At 44.0% G+C, this 17,368-nt stretch overlaps 1 protein-coding gene and 1 long non-coding RNA gene across 2 annotated transcripts in view; one reads left to right on the top strand and one right to left on the bottom strand.

Annotated features, from left to right (window-relative positions):
• PTGS1 (prostaglandin-endoperoxide synthase 1) overlaps positions 1-17,368 on the top strand; it is a 77,054-nt gene that overhangs the window by 35,171 nt on the left and 24,515 nt on the right. The window contains exons 5-7 of the mRNA XM_072123465.1: positions 392-535; positions 4,363-4,544; positions 15,624-15,707. Of these exons, the coding sequence (XP_071979566.1) occupies positions 392-535; positions 4,363-4,544; positions 15,624-15,707 (410 nt within the window). The remainder of the gene's footprint in view (positions 1-391; positions 536-4,362; positions 4,545-15,623; positions 15,708-17,368) is intronic.
• The window catches only part of LOC140076770 (uncharacterized), a 47,891-nt gene continuing 32,667 nt past the window's right edge, over positions 2,145-17,368 (bottom strand). Inside the window, exon 3 of the long non-coding RNA XR_011849651.1 lies at positions 2,145-2,513. This is a non-coding gene — a long non-coding RNA (uncharacterized lncRNA). The remainder of the gene's footprint in view (positions 2,514-17,368) is intronic.

Here is a 17,368-nt window from a genome sequence, read left to right as displayed (position 1 = left end):
TCGTTCCCCCGAAGCTGCGCTCTGCACGGTATGCGACGGCTCTGAAGCCGGCGCACATGATGATGTCAACGGATCATGTGTGACGGCTTTAGAGCCGACGCGGACAGCGGGCGCATGCCGAAGAAAAATTGCGGCTGTTCCTGCCCTGCTTTGGGGGAACGAGGAAAGGTGAGGGGCAGTGTAGCTGGAGGGGGGATACAGTGTGTCTGCGTGGTTGAGGGGGGGCATTGTGGCTATGCGTGGTAGGGGCGGCAATGGGGCTACTGGAAGCGGCCCATGAAGGGGTCCACTGAGGCTCTATCGCCCAGGGGCCCAATAAAACCTGGAGCCGGCCCTAACCAACAAAAATTCTTATGTTATTCAACAAATTTTTTTTTTTACATTTTTGTAGTGCGGTCCAATTTAATACCAAGTCCTCCGACCTATAATTCAGCATATGGGTACATCAGCTGGGAAGCCTATTCCAATGTCAGCTATTTCACAAGAGTATTACCCCCTGTGCCAGACGATTGCCCCACACCAATGGGCACAAAAGGTAAGATGTGCATCATATACCTGGATGTGTCCGTGCAGGGCTTTTTTTTGTATCATGTATCACTCTAAGAATGGAAAATGTACAATGCACAGCAGCCAGTTACTTATGAGTCATGTAATAGACATAATAAAGGTAAGAAAGTGAAATATTCAGGTCTGTACAAACTTGCCTCATTGTGACTCACTCTACATTATATAAAGGTAACTGGTGCAGACAGGGTTGTAGTCATCATCACAAGGCACGTGGAGATGTTCTGTGTCATACAACCACATACAATACAGATAACACGCTAACCTGATTTTTTAATTTTATTTTAATAGTTTTTACATTTTCTTTTATTTTACACATTTTATTAATTCACCTTTTCTTGATCATTGCATCAATATGTGATCAATATTAGATCAATGTATGTCCGATAGTTGCCTGATCAGCTGAAGTGTTAGCACTGTGACTTCTTCAGTCTGGTGAGCACAGTTCTTGTTTGGGACTATTGGGTCTGGGTCTGCAGCACAGACTTTCTTTTTAATATGTGGACCTTTGTCTATTTGTCAAAACATATCAAATAACTTCCAGAATAAATTTTCTGCTGCTCATTGGACATATTATTTGGGGAAGTGTATAGGTCTCCTGAAACTGAGTTCACAAGTTGTGTCTTGAAAAGCAATTCTAATGCAACTTGGAGGTGTTTTGTGCCCGATTGTATATTTGTTTCCGCTTTAACGGTTTAGATCAGGAATTAGTTCTTCTCCATTACATGCTTTTTAGTGGAATCACATATGCAATCAGGCTAAGCTCCTCAAAAGGCAATTGAAAGTCAATGGGGGTCATGTATCTTTATTTTGATTTTTTTTTTTAAATTTGCACATTTTTGGAGTATTTATACATCTTTTTCGCCTATGCCAGGGTGTTAAGAAGTTTGATGGTGTGTCTGGTGCAATGTTCCCAATGTATCTTTGCAGTACAGATGTTTTTCTGATTTACACCTTCTTCAGCAGCGATTTTTGAGCAAATAAGAGACTTCGTATGCACAAATTGAAGTGCAACTGACCCATACTGCCACCTGAAAAGTCACAAAAAAATTATAAAATGTGCAAAAAAATACCTCATGTTCTTATATATCTCAGGCTGAGATACATAAGAACACACTTGTGTGCCGACAGCAGAAAACTTTGAAAAGAGGCAGCAAAAATACAATGATAGATGTGACCCGATGGGTGAATGCAGCCTAGACTTTCATAGACTTGGTGAAAATAAACCCTTAGACCCATTTTAGCGTATATGATTTTCGAAATCTTTGTAACATCTGTTTAAAAGTAGTCAGTACATAAAATATATAACCTGTACTTGTTTGATCCAGCCCCATACAAACCATACAATCCATACAAAGACTAATGGAGCTCCACATTGGCCTCATGGGATCACATATGTATGTACAGACTATGACCACTCAGGGCAGTGACTCATGATGCTGACACATTGGTCATGACATTAACTTTGCAGTAAGGACCATTTTCGGATTTATTTATTTTTTTAAATGGGTGACCCATTTAATGTAGTATATATCAATTGTCCAGGTTATTATATTATTTTTATTAAAAATATGTAGCAATGTAATTGTTTATATTGGAATTGTTCTATTCCTGGAGACTTTTGGAGACCAGATATTGGAGTCTTGCCTACTGACGACTAAGTATTGGATGAGCATCCAGACAGAAGCTATAGATGACGCCTGCCGCTGTTTATACATCATACAGTTCACTTCTCCATTGATTCTCTTCTGCCTACGTGAGAACATTTCCTCACTAGCCAGGCATGATGTAATTCTAGAAAAATGTGCAGGTCGTTCTGAATGTGAGGTTTCCCCTCCACCATTTATTATCCGGGTTATCACATAACAGTTTGTTGATCTTGCAGCTGCCCAGGAATCTGCAGATACTTGTGCAAGGTGTGGAATCACAGAGAGAAAACTTCAGATCTCCTATTGGAAAAAAAAATCTAGATAATGTGTAATGAAAAGTAAATAAGGATATGTTAAAGAAAGCTTCCAGTAGGCCGTATAGGTGATGGTCATGGGTCATGCATATGATAGGGATAAAACTTTGTATAAGTATTAGTCTAGTGTCCATAGGATTCTATTCTGAGAATTCTGTATGTAAATGACATGTTGGATGTGTGTATTGATGTTATTTTATAATGCTTTGCCTTGTTTTATAATGTTTGGTGGTAGTTTTTAAGTATTTTATCCAATGTCCAACAGCTTTGGCCAAAGCACTTTGCAGAATGTTGTTGGACCTTAGGACCGGTAGAATAGGGAAGCTTTATAATGGAACAATTAGAAAGAAACAAAGCTTGCTAGTATCTCAGGATAAAAAAGAACATAAAAGAGATACAGTGCAGTAGATGGATGATAATCCCACACTCTTAATATGGCCAAAACAAACACTTACAAAATGGTGTTGTGAAAGTTGAAGCTTATGAATCATAAATTACTTTGGCTGCAGCCACACCCTTCCCGGGGTCCTTTTTGGGTCGGATCAATCATTTGTAGAAGAATACACATACTATACCTGTCCATCTTTTTGAGTTGTAAAAATTGTATGGGCAGCATCAATTAAAGAATTGCAAAATGTTCTTGCCTGTAGTGATACTTGTTGGCGCCTGGATGGTTAAGGAATTATGCAATCCACCCATGTTCTCAATTATTACATTGCTTTACCTATATACATAGTCTGGCATGGCTGCTGGGTGTGTTGGCACTTGCATTGTGTATGAGTTATTTCTTTTGCTAATACTTGTAAACACCTTAACATCATTCCTAACTTACGATGAGAGGATTTAAGACTCGTGATTCCATTGTAGTGGTTGTACCCACCTGATGCCACTGGCACCACATTATAGGACATACAACTTATGAGCTTAAATCTAAGATAAGGAATCTCTTTGGCAGAGTCAGTGAAACCACATTTATAGAATCCACCAAAACCGCTACAAATTTTTAAATTACAACTAAAACATTGCTTCATATAATATGTGTATACAAGTTCACACTGCATGTTCCACCAATAATTGAAATGGACATTCCCATGTCAGGTATTTAGGAAATGTTTACAGTACCCATCCCATATCTTAGGAGTGGGGGTCTAAATGGGGAATTTTTCCAAGAGAAAAACGGCTGTGTATATTCTCATTGATTTCCATGCTACCAATCTTTAATGGTTATAATCCACCTCCTACAAGATCTGTTTGTTAGAAGTTTGGGTATGGGTTTGGATAAACCCTCCACCATTAACGCCTATGATTGGTTCTGGCACGATTGTGGGCATTTACTTTTTAAATTGCACTGCTGCAGAACTAACGTTCCTCCCTAAAATGCCGCTGCACAGCGCATGCACACGCATGGCCATTTAGATACTGCTGGTGATTTTTTCAGCGGCATTTAAACTGTTAACAACCACGATCGGTGCTATTGGTTACCAAACCCATTACCAAACTTTTTAAATGGTGCTGCTGCAGCACTAACGTTCCTCCCTAAAATGCCGATGCACAGCGCATGCACACGCATAGCCATTTAGATACTGCTGGCGATTTTTCCAGCGGCATTTAAACTGTTAAAACCCACAATCGGTGCTATTGGTTACCAAACCCAAAGAAGTTGGGGCTCGGCCTAACCCGAGTTCTAACGGGTCGGATTATCACAAGTGGTAACAGATTTTTCCATCAAATCCATATTGGTGGTGAACTGGAGCTGCAATATTTCCATGTAAACATAATTTTATACTGATACAATGTAACTAAATTAACCGCATTATCTTCACCTGTATATTCAGGAAAACTGGAGCTGCCTGATGCCACTTACCTGGTCGAGACTTTTCTACAAAGACGCAATTTCATTCCGGATCCCCAGAAGACCAACTTAATGTTTGCCTTCTTTGCTCAACATTTTACTCATCAGTTTTTCAAGACCTTCGGGAGGATGGGACGAGGTTTCACTAAAGGACTTGGTCATGGGGTAAGTTACACAACTCATTTAGCGGAGGGGAGTCTCGACAGCACTTGGCCATATGACCTCTCCTATGTATCCTCGTCCAGTAACATCCTGATTTTAAGGGTGTTGTAATATCTGCCATCAGTAATTACATGATAAAAGCCGGGCACGTTCCACTCGGATTGCATCAGATAAGACGTGAATACCTGGCACCAAGACATAAAACTCACTCCCTCCTCTACTTATACATTTTCCTCCTACCTAAGGAAACTTTTATTTAAAGGGAGCCTGTTACCACAAGTCTTCCCCCCCTCCATATCCCCACAGAGAATAGAATAGACATACCCAAACAGTTTTTTAAGTAAAACAGTTTTTTACCAAAAAAAAGATAAATTAGATCAAAGTTAACAGGTTGTTGTATTCTGAGACTAGATCCTTAAGATATTACTATGTGAAGGGGAACCCATATATAACAGATGAGTCTTACCATGGGCCATGGCCAGAACCTTTTTAATTGCATATATGCATTTTAATATGTATATATTATATCACCTCTGGTTGAAACGTTGATCCATGGAGTGTTGCCTGCCTTTTTACATATATATATATATATATATATATATATATATATATAAAAAAAGAAAAAATCCACAGCAGTGGGGGGTGCAAAGAGTCAAAAGTCCTGGTAAGAGACTTACATGCATATAGTAATCGAGAAAATGAGGCAGCACTCCACATTCAAAGATGAAAAAAGGAAGGGTTTAATCCAAACCAGAGACGTTTCGGTGTTTATCACCTTTCTCAAGGAAGAAAGGTGATAAACACCGTAACGGCGCTGGTTTTGGGTTAAACCCTTCCTTTTTTCATCTTTGAATCTGGAGTGCTGCCTCATTTTCTCGATTACTGTATATATAGATAGATATATAGATAGATAGATAGATAGATATAGATAAATAGATATAGATACATATACAGTTATATAGCATGTGCGACCATATAATTTGAATGGACTTTAAAGAGGACCAGTAAAATAATCCTGGTCATCTCCCAGCACCACAGGGAACCCCTGGAGAGGCCCTATAGCAGTGATGGCGAACCTTTTAGAACCTGAGTGCCCAAACTTCAACCAAAAGCCACTTATTTAAGTGCCAGCGCAGCAATTTAAGTAGTAATTTATTTCTCCTTGTTCTTTGGCAACTTTCAATCGTTCAGCCTCCTAAAAACGCCAACCCAGTTGAAAGGAGGAGGGCAAATTCTTGTATCATTGTAGGAAGGTTCTGCAGGAAGATTCTTTGAGTCCTGTCTGGTGAACTTCATGCTGGAGTGATGGCCTGGGTGCCCACAGAGAGGGCTCCGAGTGCCGCCTCTGGCACCAGTGCCATAGGTTCGCCACCACTGACCTATAGCCAATCACTGCTTGAAATGGTGACAGTCTAAGATGGTGATTGGCTGACTGGACTTTCCTGGGTAACTGTAACAGAAATAGAATTGTATTTTTTCTGAAAACCACAGGCTCAGTAGATTACATCCAAGGCTCCTTGTCTATAAGGGGTTGTGCCAAGTTGTAAACACTACTGTTTCTTACTTGTAACTAACTACTAGCAATTTGGTTGTTTGGCAACCATATGCTCCATATCAGGACGATGTTCGGGGTTGTATTAGAGAACACCCTTTGTTGCCCAGCCAAGACATACATATCACTGAGCTGAAGGCAGCAGGAAAGAAAGAAGTAGCTTGCTACGACTTTCCATCCTGCATATTGCACAGTATCCTTTCTATGCCTTCATCTGCCAAAGTGTATACATATATGCGCATTGTATACATCGGGAGCTTTCCTGGAGGATACATACAGTGTGGTGTGAACCTGGCCTAACAGATACAGATCTGTCAATGAAACCAAATTGTCCAATGACTCTCCAAAGAAAAATCCAACAGTAGCTGCTGGAAGATGCACAAATGTATGAAAGTTATTAGTGTATGGATAAGGGTGGAGGCTAGACATGTTATTAATTTGATGAGGGATAAAGAACATCCTGTATAACAAGGGCACATAGTTAATCCATGTCTAACCGGTTTATATTGTAGTCTGAAGGGGTGGGAGGAAATAGTTCCAATATTTTTGGGTATTTTCTTTTTTAGAGCAAACATAACTAAGTTCATAGGACAATATGTACAATCTACAGGAAAAGGAACATACACCCTTTTTAAGATGACTGGTTTGGTGTCTATCCTCTTACTATAGAATTAATTATTGGTGCCCGCATAGATATCCAACCTCGTAGTCATGACCACTGCACCAGCTATGTAGTATTCATGCATATGTTTTTGGCAAAGGTTTTAGATGGGGTAGTATGTAGTTAAAGGGAACCTACCACCACCATTCTACCTATAAAGGATTTTTAGTGCTAATCTTCACGTCCCCGCTATTTTTTTAAAACTTTAATACCCTAATATGTAAATTTTTTTAAGAGGCTACTGGGGCGTGGTGTAGCCGGACATGAGGCTAGAAGTCGCAGCTACTCCACGCCCCAGTAGCCTCTTTTTTCCTCCTACCCTGACATCTTCAGCGTGCAGCTACGAGGAAGCCGTCGTCCGGGAAGCCGGTGTTCTGCGCAAGCAGGCAATGCTCCGAAGCCGGAGCTACTGCGCATGCTGCGCGCCGAAGATGTCAGGGTAGGAGGAGAAAAGAGGTTACTTGGGCGTGGAGTAGCCGCGACGTGTAGCCTCATGTCCGGCTACTCCACGCCCCAGTAGCTGCTTAAGAAAATTTACATATTAGGGTATTAAAGTTTTTAAAAGATAGCGGGGACATGAGGATTAGCTCTAAAAAGGGCTATCCTCACGTCCCATACATAGGATCGTGGTGGTAAGTTGCCTTTAAAGGAGATCGGTTTACTTACTAGAGTCCTAGTCCACACCCCCAATTATAGCATGGATACTCTGTCGAGGATGAACCATAATAGGGCGACCCTTTCCATGGCGGAAGGGAGAGCCTGGTTTATGATCACTTTAGAGAAAATGTATTTCTCGATACTAGTTGGGTAAACCAGACCTGCAATGATCACATGATTATGAAGTTTTTGACTATATTATTGTATAAAGTTAGAGGTAAATAGGGTTAAGTTATTATAGAACTTGTTATTCAAATTTTATAAATTTTACAATTTCCTAAAAATAGACATTAAAGACCTCTATCAGCAGGATAGTACACCAAGCAATAATGTTAAAAACTAATACAAATCGTGACAATTTAGGAAAACTCAGATGTATCCCATTTTTATCTTTTATGTTTTTACAATATTTTGTTCTTTTGAACAAAACTTACTTGGATTTCCTCCAACTTTTATTAGTTTCTTTTTGGCTGTAAACTTTTTAAAGTCTTTATTTGGTTAAAAGATTCACACAGGAACAGTTTTATTATTTTCTAACTATAGATGAGCGAACACTAAAATGCTCGGGTACTCGTTATTCGAGACGAACTTTTCCCGATGCTCGAGTGCTCGTCTCGAATAACGAACCCCATTGAAGTCAATGGGAGACTCGAGCATTTTTCAAGGGGACCAAGGCTCTGCACAGGGAAGCTTGGCCAAACACCTGGGAACCTCAGAAAAGGATGGAAACACCACGGAAATGGACAGGAAACAGCAGGGGCAGCATGCATGGATGCCTCTGAGGCTGCATAATCGCAACATTATGCCAAAATTATGGGCAACAGCATGGCCATCACAGAGTGACAGAATGAAGCTAGATAGCATCTAAAACATCCAATAATTGACCCTGACACTATAGGGGACGGCATGCAGAGGCAGCGGCAGCAGGCTAGAGAGTGTCATGGCGACATACCCTAAATGGACTCAGGCTTCAAACCAATGGGTGGCAGAGAGGAACCAAAGGAGGTGAGCAAGACGCGCTCAAATAATATCGGTACATGATAAAAGTTTGCCAGTATATTTTGTGGATTACACAGCAGGGTGGCGACAAAGTTAACATGGAAGCCATGAAAACAACCCAAAATTCTGCCTGACACAGCTCGTTTGATAAGGGGACCATGTATGGAGGCAGTGAACTAGTAGTAGATTAAAGGTGCTGCAGTTAAAACTATGTTAGTTGGATCTTGGCATGGAGCTGGCGCTCCGCTGCCAGGCGAGCTTTCGCCAATCCAAGCCCCTGTCTATAGGCTACTCCCCAAACAGCACTTCTAAGAACCTTTTGTATAAGATCAAGTGTAGTAGCGTTCTTATAAGTTTAGGATATGGCGGGTGAGGGGAATGTAAACAGCTGCGCAAGAAGCGCTGAAATAATATCGGTTAATCATAAAAGTTTGCCAGTATATTTTGTGGATAACACAGCAGGGTGGTGACAAAGTTAACAACTTTGATGTGGAATCCATGAAAACAACCCAAATTTCTGCCTGACACACCTCGTTTGATAAGGGGAGGATGTATGGAGGCAGCTATATGGACGACTTTTGGAGGTAGCAATGGAGACAACGTGTGGAGGCTGCTATGGAGACAATTTAATTTGGATAGTGCCTGTATGTGGCAGTCCCAAAAAGTTTTCAAACCAGAGGAGCAGGTAGGTGTCCCTCCAGAAAAATGGAATAGATTGAGTGCCTGTATGTGGCAGTCCCAAAAATGTTTCAAACCAGAGGAGCAGGTAGGTGGCCCTCCAGTAAAATGGAATAGATTGAGTGCCTGTATGTGGCAGTCCCAAAAAGTTTTCAAACCAGAGGAGCAGGTAGGTGTCCCTCCAGAAAAATGGAATAGATTGAGTGCCTGTATGTGGCAGTCCCAAAAATGTTTCAAACCAGAGGAGCAGGTAGGTGGCCCTCCAGTAAAATGGAATAGATTGAGTGCCTGTATGTGGCAGTCCCAAAAAGTTTTCAAACCAGAGGAGCAGGTAGGTGTCCCTCCAGAAAAATGGAATAGATTGAGTGCCTGTATGTGGCAGTCCCAAAAATTTTTCAAACCAGAGGAGCAGGTAGGTGGCCCTCCAGTAAAATGGAATAGATTGAGTGCCTGTATGTGGCAGTCCCAAAAATTTTTTAAAACAGAGGACCGGGTAGGTGGCCCTCCAGAAAAATGGAATAGATTGAGTGCCTGTATGTGGCACTCACAAAAATTGTTTCAAACAGAGGACCGGGTAGGTGGCCCTCCAGAAAAATTAAATGCATAAAGTACTATAGCAAGAGCCAGTGGGCCCTGTCAAAAAATAGCCAGTTTCCTCTGCTTTACTGTACAAAGAGGAGGAGAAGGAGGAAAATGAGGAGGAGGAGGAGTGGATCAATTATTCAGGTTGAGCTTCCTTCACCTGGTGGAGATTGGAAATTCTGAGAAATCCAGCCTTTATTCATTTTAATAAGCGTCAGCCTGTCAGCGCTGTCAGTCGACAGGCGTGTACGCTTATCTGTGATGATGCCACCAGCTGCACTGAAAACCCGCTCGGACAAGACGCTAGCGGCAGGGCAGGCAAGAACCTCCAAGGCGTACAGCGCCAGTTCGTGCCACATGTCCAGCTTTGAAACCCAGTAGTTGTAGGGAGCTGTGTGATCATTTAGGACGATGGTATGGTCAGCTACGTACTCCCTCACCATCTTTCTGTAAAGATCAGCCCTACTCTGCCGAGACTGGGGACAGGTGACAGTGTCTTGCTGGGGTGACATAAAGCTGGCAAAAGCCTTGTAAAGCGTACCCTTGCCAGTGCTGGACAAGCTGCCTGCTCGCCTACTCTCCCTCGCTACTTGTCCCGCAGAACTACGCACTCTGCCGCTAGCGCTGTCAGAAGGGAAATACTGTTTCAGCTTGTGCACCAGGGCCTGCTGGTATTCATGCATTCTCACACTCCTTTCCTCTGCAGGGATGAGAGTGGAAAGATTTTGCTTGTACCGTGGGTCCAGGAGAGTGAACACCCAGTAATCGGTGCTGGAATAAATTCTTTGAACGCGAGGGTCACGGGATAGGCAGCCTAGCATGAAATCTGCCATATGCGCCAGAGTACCAACGCGTAAGAATTCACTCCCCTCACTGGCCTGACTGTCCATTTCCTCCTCCTCCAACTCCTCCAACTCCTCTTCTTCTGCCCATACACGCTGAACAGTGAAGGACTCAACAATGGTCCCCTCTTGTGTCTCGCCAACATTCTCCTCCTCTTCCTCCTCATCCTCCTCCACCTCCACCTCCTCCGATATGCGCTGAGAAACAGACCTGAGGGTGCTTTGGCTATCAACAAGGGAATCTTCTTCCCCCATCTCTTGTGACGAGCGCAAAGCTTCCGACTTCATGCTGATCAGAGAGTTTTTCAACAGGCCAAGCAGCGGGATGGTGAGGCTGATGATGGCGGCATCGCCACTGACCATCTGTGTTGACTCCTCAAAGTTACTCAGCACCTGACAGATATCAGACATCCACGTCCACTCCTCATTGTAGACTTGAGGAAGCTGACTGACCTGACTACCAGTTCTGGTGGAAGTTGACATCTGGCAGTCTACAATCGCTCTGCGCTGCTGGTAAACTCTGGATAACATGGTCAGTGTTGAATTCCACCTCGTGGGCACGTCGCACAACAGTCGGTGAGCGGGCAGTTGGAGGCGGCGCTGCGCTGCCCTGAGAGTGGCAGCATCTGGGCTGGACTTCCTGAAATGCGCACAGATGCGGCGCACCTTCGTGAGCAAATCAGACAGATTGGGGTATGTCTTGAGGAAACGCTGAACTATCAGATTTAACACATGGGCCAGGCATGGCACATGTGTCAGTCTGCCGAGTTGCAGAGCCGCCACCAGGTTACGGCCGTTGTCACACACAACCATGCCTGGCTTGAGGTTCAGCGGTGCCAGCCACAGATCAGTCTGCGCCGTGATGCCCTGTAATAGCTCTTGGGCGGTGTGCCTTTTGTCGCCTAGGCTCAGCAGTTTGAGCACCGCCTGCTGTCGCTTAGCGACGGCACTGCTGCTGTGCCTAGAGCTACCGACTGATGGCGCCGTGCCCACGGATGGTAGTTCAGAGGAGGAGGTGGAGGAGGGGTGGGAGGAGGAGGAGGCATAGTAGGCCTGAAACACCTGGAGGTAGGCCCCGCAATCCTCGGTGTTGGCAGTATATGACCAGCCCCAGGGTCAGACTCGGTCCCAGCCTCCACCAAGTTAACCCAATGTGCCGTCAGCGATATATAGTGGCCCTGCCCGGCAGCACTCGTCCACGTGTCCGTGGTCAGGTGGACCTTGTCAGAAACGGCGTTGGTCAGGGCACGGGTGATGTTGTCTGACACGTGCTGGTGCAGGGCTGGGACGGCACATCGGGAAAAGTAGTGGCGGCTGGGGACCGAATACCGAGGGGCGGCCGCCGCCATGAGGTTGCGAAAGGCCTCGGTCTCTACTAGCCTATAGGGCAGCATCTCCAGGCTAAGCAATCTGGAGATGTGCACATTAAGGGCTTGGGCGTGCGGGTGGGTTGCATTATATTTGCGTTTCCGCTCCAGCGTCTGGGGTATGGAGAGCTGAACGCTGGTGGATGCTGTGGAGGATCGTGGAGGCGACGATGGGGTTTTTGTGGCAGGGTCCTGGGCAGGGGGCTGACTATCAGCTGACACAGGGGAAGGAGCAGTGGTGTGCACGGCCGGAGGTGAACGGGCTTGTTGCCACTGAGTGGGGTGTTTAGCATTCATATGCCTGCGCATACTGGTGGTAGTTAAGCTAGTAGTGGTGGAACCCCTGCTGAGCCTGGTTTGGCAAATGTTGCACACCACAGTCCGTCGGTCATCCGGTGTTTCCTTAAAGAACCTCCAGACTTCTGAAGATCTAGCCCTCGCCGCAAGAGCCCTCACCACGGGAGCTTCACTAGTTGACACATTTGGCGCTGATGCACCAGCTCTGGCCCTGCCTCTCCGTCTGGCCCCACCACTGCCTCTTCCAACCTGTTCTGGTCGAGGACTCTCCTCCGTCTCAGAAGCACTGTGTTCACCCGGCCTCTCAACCCAGCTTGGGTCTGTCACCTCATCATCCTCCGATCCCTCAGTCTGCTCCCCCCTCGGACTTCCTGCCCTGACAACAACTTCCCCACTGTCTGACAACCGTGTCTCCTCATCGTCGGACACCTCTTTACACACTTCCACTACGTCAAGAAGGTCATCATCACCCACAGACTGTGACTGGTGGAAAACCTGGGCATCGGAAAATTGCTCAGCAGCAACCGGACAAGTGGTTTGTGACTGTGGGAAGGGTCCAGAAAACAGTTCCTCAGAGTATGCCGGTTCAAATGCCAAATTTTCCTGGGAGGGGGCAGACTGGGGGGGAGGAGGCTGAGGTGCAGGAGCTGGAGGAGTGGCGATTTCGGTGACATGGGTGGACTGCGTGGAAGACTGACTGGTGGACAAATTGCTCGAAGCATTGTCAGCAATCCACGACATCACCTGTTCGCACTGTTCTGGCCTCAACAGTGCTCTACCACGAGTCCCAGTAACTTCAGACATGAACCTAGGGAGTGTAGCTCTGCGGCGTTCCCCTGCTCCCTCATAAGCAGGTGGTGTCTCACCCCGCCCAGGACCACGGCCTCTGACCCCTGCAGTAGTTGGACGCCCACGTCCCCGCCCTCGTCCTCTACCCCTAGCCCTCGGGTTAAACATTTTTAAAATGAGAGTTATAACTTTAATTTTTTTTTAACTTTTTTTTGTGTTTTTTGTTTTTTTTTGTGTTTTTTGTTTTTTTTTGTTTTTTTTGTTTTTTTTTGTGTTTTTGAGTTTTTAAAACCAAACGATGCTATCCTATTGCTATGGCTATTTTCTAGCCAAGTATGAAAGCACACTACTATGCCAGATGAGATGACACTGAGTTATTAAACAAAATAAACGTAAAATAAAAAAGGACAAATGGCAGACTGTGCCTAATTGAAATCCAACCCCTACTAAATTTTCCCACTTCGGTCTTTGCTATGGATATGTGCGTCACTAAGCGCAAAACACAGCGGTCGCAAGTCTCACTACAAATTGCTCAGAATTGGCTAGTACATGCACTGCAGCAAGTACAGCCACCAGCAGATCAACCAGAAATCAAATATATAACGCTTCTGTAGGCGTAAGCCGTTTGGATTCTCCTATGGCTATTTTCTAGCCAAGTATGAAAGCACACTACTATGCCAGATGAGATGACGCTGAGTTATTAAACAAAATAAACGTAAAATAAAAAAGGACAAATGGCAGACTGTGCCTAATTGAAATCCAACCCCTACTAAATTTTCCCACTTCGGTCTTTGCAATGGATATGTGCGTCACTAAGCGCAAAACACAGCGGTCGCAAGTCTCACTACAAATTGCTCACAATTGGCTAGTAGATGCACTGCAGCAAGTACAGCCACCAGCAGATCAACCAGAAATCAAATATATAACGCTACTGTAGGCGTAAGCCGTTTGGATTCTCCTATGGCTATTTTCTAGCCAAGTATGAAAGCACACTACTATGCCAGATGAGATGACGCTGAGTTATTAAACAAAATAAACGTAAAATAAAAAAGGACAAATGGCAGACTGTGCCTAATTGAAATCCAACCCCTACTAAATTTTCCCACTTCGGTCTTTGCAATGGATATGTGCGTCACTAAGCGCAAAACACAGCGGTCGCAAGTCTCACTACAAATTGCTCACAATTGGCTAGTAGATGCACTGCAGCAAGTACAGCCACCAGCAGATCAACCAGAAATCAAATATATAACGCTACTGTAGGCGTAAGCCGTTTGGATTCTCCTATGGCTATTTTCTAGCCAAGTATGAAAGCACACTACTATGCCAGATGAGATGACACTGAGTTATTAAACAAAATAAACGTAAAATAAAAAAGGAAAAATGGCAGACTGTGCCTAATTGAAATCCAACCCCTACTAAATTTTCCCACTTTGGTGTTTGAGGTGGATATGTGTGCCACTAAGAGCTAAACACAACGGTAGCAAGACCCCTGCTAATTCCTCACAAAATGGTACTAGATGCAAATAAAAAAAAAAAAAGTATAACGTTATTGTAGCCCTAAGAAGGGCTGTTGGGTTCTTGGAGAATCACTCCTGCCTAACAGTAAGCTAATAGAACACCCTAACGCTTTCCCTGACCAGCAGCAGCTCTCTCCCTAGCGGCATCCAGACACAGAATGATCCGAGCAGCGCGGGCAGCGGCTAGTCTATCCCAGGGTCACCTGATCTGGCCAGCCAACCACTGCTATCGACGTGTAAGGGTACCACGTCATGCTGGGTGGAGTGCAGAGTCTCCTGGCTTGTGATTGGCTCTGTTTCTGGCCGCCAAAAAGCAAAACGGCGGGAGCTGCCATTTTCTCGAGCGGGCGAAGTATTCGTCCGAGCAACGAGCAGTTTCGAGTACGCTAATGCTCGACCGAGCATCAAGCTCGGACGAGCATGTTCGCTCATCTCTATTTCTAACCTATCGAGAGGGTAAATAGTTTTGCAAACAAATTTGCGATGATACATTGAGGAATAAGATACGTGTAATGGCAGAGGAGATCTATGTATGTCTCTTTGTAGGTGTGTGGGGAATACTACAGGCTGTGCTTGCTCCACAAAGATTTCTGGGGAAGTATATGCAAATAAGATTTGCTGGATGGAAAAAGCAACGCTGTACTTCTACTTGGGAAGGTAGTTCCCTATAAGTAGATGCCTGGTGATTTTGTTTGAGTTTTTGCTTTGATTTGTTTGGATACATGGAAGTGACACTATACCCAGGGTTGGCTCCAGGTTTCAGTATGCCCTTGTGTACAGCCTTTTGTGGGCCCCCCAGCAGCCCTGGGCCCCAGCGCTTGCCCGGGTATGCCCAGTGCTGGCCCCGGTCCTGCCTGTACTGATAGAGTAGAAAAATGATGCCCTGGTGGTTGCAATGTGTTATGAAGGCCACACACATTGAATGGTTTTGAGATGAATATTTCCTAGTTGGCGATGCTGAAAGTTCATCAGTTATTTATGTGATCACTCTTGTGGATAGATAAGTTTCCTGACACACCATATCTATTAACATGATGTATTTCTCTCATTCATCTTCATTAAGTCTAATGGAGCACAATGTGATGTTTCTCCTTCTAATTATTTGCATCCATATGATGAAACGCCTGTCAATCCTTTCTAGGTTGACCTCAGCCACGTCTATGGAGATAACTTGGAGCGGCAACATGCTCTGCGACTCTTCAAAGACGGCAAATTAAAGTATCAGGTACGTATAATAACACCAAGAACATGTAGAAGATATTCTTATCAATGGTTGGAACCAAAATAAAAATGTAGTCAATCATTTTTAATTTTTTGCAAGGCAGACACAATGTGGGAGATATCAAGAGTTGTAAGATGCATGGATTTTTGCAGTCCATAAAATTGACACAATGGGGTTATTTATTATTAGGCGTCTCCTTGCGACAGTTCTCTGTTTTTGAAGCTCGGCTGCTCATTGGATTCACTAAAGTGACTTTGGCCCTTTAATAAATGTTAATTTGCTCTAATTTTTGTGTGGGTTTTTTTTCCCCCAAAAGTATCAAAATGCATAAAAAGTCCCAGCACATACACCAGCAGGGGACTGGAGTAACTATGAGACTTTTTATTGGACTTTTAGCAAAAGTCCCATGTCATGAATCTGGCGTTGCACTAGCAGTAGTTCTATGTATACACCAGATTAGTCAAGAGGTGGAAATAGTCCTGTGAGACTTTTTAGCAGTATAAAGTCTCATAAAACCTCAATGAGACTTTTTTGAGACTTTTTTTACACCAAAAAAGCTCAGGAAAACCAATGATAAATAACCCCCAATATGTATAATTAAAAGGGTTGCCCACTTTGGCTATTTTGTAATGTGTATGTACGTAAAGGGTAGAATATTAGGTACAGTAATTTACCAATATTCATCTCTTAGATGTTGAAACCTCCTGTCTTTTACCTCATTATTCCTGTCCATAAAATGGCCGCAGATGGAGGGTCATGTGATCTCTAACTGTCCATGAGAAATCTCCCTGCCAGGTCCATAATCTTCTATTCATGAATACTCTGCATAAGGTTCTGGCAGGGTGATTGCTCATGGACACTTAGAATTACATGACCCTCCATCTGCTGCCATTATATGGACAATGATGTCTGACTGATGAGATAAAAGACAGGAGGCTTCAACGGTGCAGAACATTTAACAGCTGTATTTTGGTAAATTGTCTAATATCCTGCCCCCCTCACTTACACACACCTTACAAAATGTGTGAGGTAAAGTGACCAACCCCTTTAATAATATATATTGCAATGTATATAATTGATAAATATGTAAAATATTTACCTCATAAAATTTAGCTTGAGATTGATTTATAAAACATTGTGTGTCACCACAAATCTCCATTATAAACCTCACACATTACTTCAGAGACGGGGATACAGGCATTTCATTGTTCCTATTGATGTTTCTGTAGGATTCCGCTGTACTGTAAAAACATCAGTGTGCGCACATCACAGGCACACAGCGCATGTGCCGTCCATTTGGAATGGGTAGGCAGTGACTTGAGTGGCAGGGGGTAGAGAGAGATGTAGCTGGGAACGAGCAGGCACCGTGCATACGCCGCCATCAGTAATGGACGGTAGTGACGTGGACAAGAGGGCAGGCCGGAGGGGCAATGTGGTGGGAGTTTAGCTAGATAGACGGCAGAGAGGAGGCTTTACTGGACCCGAGAGCTCTCCCCTGAACTCAACTGAGGAAGAATAAAAGTTTTTCCAGAACAGCGGAATCATAGAGAAACATGAATAGAATCGATGGAACGCCTGTATATCCCTGTCTCTGAGGTATTGTGTGACGCTTATAATGCAGGTTTGTGGTGACAGGTTCCCTTTAAGATATTGCAGTGTTTATT

The sequence above is a fragment of the Engystomops pustulosus genome, chromosome 9 (assembly GCF_040894005.1).
Source record: "Engystomops pustulosus chromosome 9, aEngPut4.maternal, whole genome shotgun sequence".
Lineage (NCBI taxonomy): Eukaryota > Metazoa > Chordata > Amphibia > Anura > Leptodactylidae > Engystomops > Engystomops pustulosus.
This window is presented reverse-complemented; position numbering and strand designations above follow the sequence as displayed.